Source organism: Triturus cristatus, chromosome 10, assembly GCF_964204655.1.
Source record: "Triturus cristatus chromosome 10, aTriCri1.1, whole genome shotgun sequence".
Taxonomy (NCBI): domain Eukaryota; kingdom Metazoa; phylum Chordata; class Amphibia; order Caudata; family Salamandridae; genus Triturus; species Triturus cristatus.
The window spans coordinates 322417320-322423319 of NC_140593.1; the positions used below are offsets into that span (position 1 = coordinate 322417320).

At 43.2% G+C, this 6000-nt stretch overlaps 1 protein-coding gene across 2 annotated transcripts in view; it reads right to left on the bottom strand.

The window, feature by feature from the left end:
- The window catches only part of TRDMT1 (tRNA aspartic acid methyltransferase 1), a 203036-nt gene extending 197586 nt beyond the window's left edge, over positions 1-5450 (bottom strand). The window contains exon 1 of one of the 2 annotated variants that reach the window (XM_085631510.1): positions 5083-5450. In XM_085631510.1, coding sequence (XP_085487636.1) covers positions 5083-5146 — 64 coding nt within the window. In that variant the 5' untranslated portion in view covers positions 5147-5450. Of the gene's footprint in view, positions 1-4951 lie in introns of both variants that reach the window. The other variant, XM_085631512.1, reaches the window with a different exon arrangement.
- Between the last annotated feature and the right edge of the window lie 550 nt (positions 5451-6000).

Here is a 6000-nt window from a genome sequence, read left to right on the forward strand (position 1 = left end):
CAATTTTAAAGCATTATTTTGATTTTGCAAAACACATGCAGCTCTTTATCTTCAACAATGGCGGCTACATCCCTGTTGTCAGCAGCAGCTCACAGTCACTTTAACGTGTGTGGTGTCTTACCGGCCCGCTTCTCTAATTGGGCAGTGCATGCGCCTTTAAATCATGACTTAAGTCCTGCCGCATGACTAACAGTACTGTTTTTGGGTGAACAATATATCCGCCGCAAATCACCAACAGACAACTACCTACCTGTTAAGTATATACCTAGATATAACATTGAGTGTCTGTGTATAATATTTACTGCTGGTTTACAATTGTTAAACACTGCATATTACTCAATGTCGTGCTTACGAATGCCAAAGCTTATTTAAACAATATGGTCATTTTGTGACTCACTGGCTGTTCATCTCAGCACCTGACGCTTTAATATGACTAACGTAGTGCATTTTTTACATTCCTTGCTCACGCTGGTCACCACCAATCCGAAGACAATGGTCGCCTTTGACATTTACCGTCATGTCAGATGGCATCTAGCTGCTGCCCCCGACCGTACATTGCAATCGCAATGCACGTACGCCGAGCGCTGCTTATATGAAAGCCTGTCAGTGGCTCCTGTGATTGCTAGGACAAGGCCGTATTGCACAAGGACTTGTGCCTGGCGTCTCCTACAGGATTGAACTCATCCCTCCAAATACGACTGATTGCTTTCAATGGTCTATTTTGTTTGCCGCAGGTAATCCCCCAGAGCGGGTTCCCGGCTTGTATGTAGTCCAGGAATCTACGGTCTCTTTATTTTTGTCATTAGTCGCCCACCCCTACCTAATGTAAATATCCTGCTTATTTCAGAATCTTCCACGCCCGTATTACCCGGCCATGTGAGCTTCCCTTACCACGGCGGGTACGTTTCCACTGTGGGCCACTTTACTTCACATTATTAGTTTAAGGTCAATGACATAATGAAGGACCTGAGTGTACATTTAATTAACATATGTATGTTCACTCATAGATCGCCCAACACGAACCAATCGCTCTGTCAGAATTATCTGAGACATACAAATAATGATGGGTATCTGAGGCATGGTCTGTGTTACCACTTTCAAAGCCAAAAGCAACAATATAAAAAAGATTGTGAAAAGGTATTGGAATCTGGTGGCTAGTGAATTGAACACTTCCGAAGATCCCGCCTTTGCCTTCAAGAGAGGCAAGAACATCAAGGACAATGTTGTCAAAGCCTACCTGGAGCCACACAATCCTCCTGACATCAGGGGGCAATTGTGCCTACCGCCCATGACTGGACATCATAATTGTGGCCGCTGGAAAGAGCAGTATCTTCAAGATCTCTTTTTGCAAATCAGCGATCTCCTGGGTCAATTTCTTCACGTATTCAATTGCTGTTTCCACTCCAAGCACCATCCAGAGCCTGGAGCAATTATTAGCAACGTAACTAAACCCCTCTCTAAATTTAGGGACGTCTATGAAGATCACTGGCTCGTTTCTAACTTGCAAGCCTTTCGGAATTATATTCGCCTGTAAGTATTAAGTCAACACGTGGCCGTGAAGGCATGAGCGAATTAATTTCTTTTCAAGTCTTTCAATCTTAGCTAGTTTTTGATTCAAAGTTGCGTCCAATGGTAATGTGTCTGTCCCTAGTAAGAAGTTGGACGCTCCCTGTTCCTGAATAAGTTTGGTGATATACTCTTCACTGTAGGACAGGGTTTCTTTATCTGACATATTTCAATTGATGTGCTATCATTAAGGGATCTTTTCCCATGGGACAATAAATCAGAGCGAAACAACCCTCGCAGGTAAGCACCTGCACCAGTTAAAGTAAACAACAATGGGGTAAATCTGTGTCCCTCAGAACCTGGGTATGGATATGCAAAAACAACAATGGTTCTGTCGGGCATAAAATTATTCCTTTCAGAAAGAACTTATTTTACGTTATTTCTATTGCAACTACGAACAATGATTTACACAGAATTTTGGAACAATGGAACACACAACAAAACAATGACACAAATTGATAAGTACTCTGGTATTTATATAAATTAAAGCATTTATATATATTTGCAAAGTATGAACAAGGCTATCAGGACAGAGTATAATCTAACGTGATGTGTGCTAGCATGACATTTGGTGCGCAGTGGTGGGAATAAGGTGCATATAATATATACAAGGTGAATAAATATACAGTTTGTACAATGGAAGAGAATGATGATGGTCAGAGTGTTAAAACACAACAATGACTCTGGCAGATATACAAGTGATTCATTCATTTGAGCCCAGAGACTCGATAAATCTGAACCGTGTGGGATCGTCGACGTTTCAACCCTGTCAAGGCTTAATTAAGAAGTCATGGCGGGTCTTCATCAGGACAAGAGAAGGGGAGGAGGACAGCCTACAGATAAGAGAGCTATAAGTCAAAGTGTGTTCCATTGGAGACAAGCCAAGCGATGCTACCATGCCACGGGAATGTGATAAAACTGAAGGATAAATGCAGAAACTGGCAGATGCTTTTATAACCTGCATTTAATTTTCATTAAAGCTGTCCATTATAGCACTACCTAAAGGTGAAAGACCCAAAAAATATTTTGCTGTTTTTTTGCTACTGCTTTGACCGCACCCCCAGACTCATTCACCCTGCATCCTTTCTGTGCAGCATAACTGACAGAGCCCTTTCTTTTATGATGCACTTCTTTGACCACTGAGCCTACAGCACCTTCTCCAGCCTCACATACTGTGCCTGCTACCACTACGGAGCTCACACTGCCCCTGCTACCACCGCTACGCTCACACTGCCCCCTACATGCAGTATTCAGAACAGGGCATGAGAAGGAGTAGGGCCAGGGCCTCCTGTCACAGACTTAAGACTGGGCAAAGGGAGCAAATAGTCACCTACTGCGAAGAGAGAGTGGGGCTGTTTCATCACCATAATACCAATCACCATCTCTATGCCAATCACACACACACACATACCAACCCTGCTCCCGTCCACCACCCCTCACCCACCAGTTACAGCCAGAGCTACCGATTTCAAACATTGGGAGCACGTTTGAGTCTCAGCGTTGCTAAACATCCAGTAATTCTGGGCAGTTCCCTTAATCTGGCCATGCCTAAATAACATGAAGATGACCTTGTGTAAATGTAACTGGTGTTCATTAGAAGCACTCGCCTTCGGTCATGTTTGCGCTATATCAAAAACCTGCAAAAAATAAATGCCCACACCAGGCTCACATTACAAGCTTGGTGCTTTGCTTTCACAGGTGAAGCAGACTCCCGGTTTAAAGGTGAAAGGCAGGAATTGATGTAGGGACGGGAGTAGGTGGGACAAGTAGATTTTACAGGACATGTAGATCTCAGTGGCATTTTGTCCCTTGGCCAAGTAGATTATTTTAAACATTCCACCCCTGAAATAGATTAAAAGAAGTTCTTTCTGAAAGGAATAGTTTTATGCCCGACAGAACCATTGTTGTTTTTGCATATCCATACCCAGGTTCTGAGGGACACCGGGTACCCCATTGTTGTTTACGCAAAGACCACCCACAGCACATACCGCGCTGGCTTCGAGCATCCTGAGGACACATGGGTGCAGGAGAAGACGGGGAAGAGACACCTCTTCCTGGCCTACTACAGCGGGCAAGGCTGGTGTGACCTGTGCTGGGCCCAAACACAGCACTACACGCTTCGCTGCACAAGTAATTACAGCGCCATGAGGTTCACCCATACAGTGTTGTATTTGTCACATTTAAACATGTAAAATTCCCGGAGTTAAGGGTCTGCGACAGATCTGCATACATTTTGTTTATTTCTAGGGTTGTATGGCTTTCCAATGGCACCATTATGTCTACTTCATGGCGCTAACTCAGCTCCTCGAGTTATGCCACATAGGACTCTTGTATAGTGCATGCTCTGATATGAGTCTCCCCCAGAGCTTAGGTTGTGGGTGGCTATTTTGATGGCACATTATTAAGTTCTCTGACATTGTGATATGAAAGTGGGCAACAGTGAAAGTTTAAAGAAAGTGGTGTGAATTGACTAACATTATAACACCAGAAAACAAGTTGAGGTTTAATTTATAATTAGTCAGAGGGGCTGTGGATGGGGAAAAGGCTTCGGAGAGCAGTTCTGTAAGTGAGACGAGAAAAGCTGGGGTGGGCTCAAAATTGAATCCTTTCAAAGAGAAGTGGTCTACGCGATTAGAGCGTATGGCTTAAAACTCCAAGCTCACATGTTTTGAACACCATGCCACATGACCAGTATTTGGGTTTTGTTAATGCATTGAGCCACGCCGTACAATGAAAGCATAAAAGTTGTATCAAATTAATAAATAATGATTTTCTGAAAAAACTAAAATTTCAAGTGCTTAAACAAGTGTCTTTGACACTGCTGATCTCCAATTTTTTCTTAAAGATTTTTTTTCCACGTGCTCTGCTGGTATTGCTACTGTCAAAACCCCATCTCACAAGCCAGACATAATCCACATCCTAGGATCACTTCTATCCTTCTCCCAACCTTGTTCTTACTGACAACGCCTACAAACCCATCTGCAAGCAACAGAACAGAGCACGGCCATTGAAGTGGACTGTATCCTCGCCAGGGTGCTGCTAGCTGAGGGTGTTTTTTCCACGTCTAGCTCATCTGATCTCAAGTGTCATATCAACGGAGGGTACACGCGAAAAGGCAAAGGGCCTAAAAAGTCATTGTACATACACCAAGATCACTATCAACAAAAGTTACAAAATATTGAGCAGTTACAGTCGTAATGCAAGTATTTAAAGCAAAATGTATAATGTGCACTTGAAAGATTGCCTTATCTTTGTTCCGAGATAAAATAACTTCAGGCGTTTGATATGACATTAGAAACGCTCACATGGTTTTTCAAGTGGCAATAACAGAAATGAGAATTATCGTCACACAGATGCCTACATTTAAATGAACATAAACACTCACCATATCAACATGTCCGCCACGGTTAGCAAAGTGGTAGAATGACTTTTCGATAGTCCTTTTTCTATGCCTATGGTAAAAAGGATCGGAACCTCATACAATTGAGCAACTGGCTTCGTTTGTATACTTATTACCTTTCAGAGCGCAGTGCATACCCCCGATGCCGCTATACAGCTCCAGGACCCTCAGAGAGGCCATTCTCCTCTTTAAACGCAGACTTGTCTATCATCGGAAATAAGAAGTGTCTTGTGAGGCGGCCATGTAAGGGTTAGGCAACACGAAAATCCTAGTTACGGCCGCTACTGGATCTGATTGGTGGCGGTGAAAGGATACGTTTGACGTTTGCCTGATTCAAATATGGTTGTCTTCATCATCATGCCATTTGCTCATTATCTACTTACTTGCACGCTTGTATTAGTGCGAGTGTTTCACTAAAAGCGAAAGTGTACCCATAGTGTCTGGAATCTTTTATGGCAAAATATAATGGTTGTAGTTATTTGTCCTTGCCCTACTTAAAATGTCATCCTTTTCAACTGAAAACAATGGGGAAGCTACCTTCCTCCGATGTTTTGTTCTTATTTTCTAGGGTGACCAGATTCTCAAAACAAAAAACGGGGACAGGTCATAGACATAGAAGTAGGACTACGGTTTGCAGTAACCATCGACATAAAGGTAGGACTATTTGACAGCTGCCATGGACATAGAAAAAGGACTATAATGACAGCTCCCTCCACAGACCGAGATGAAGCATTACAGACGACAAATCAGAGGTCTTTTATTGGCTGTAACCATTAATTCCATTTAAACAGACTTTGCCTCAACATTTGCTAAAGTTGGTGACCACGGCTTTAGTGCTGGTGGCGCCCTGTGCGACAGTGTTTGTTGGCGCCCCCCCAAGACCACCTCCACCACGGATTCTCTCACTAGCACCCTTTAACAGTGACCAAGTCTCCATAACCACACTCTCTCAGATGCATTGAATTAGTTATATAGCGCCACTCATACCAGTGTAGGGTGTCCGAGCACTTCGCATCACACACACATTACACAGA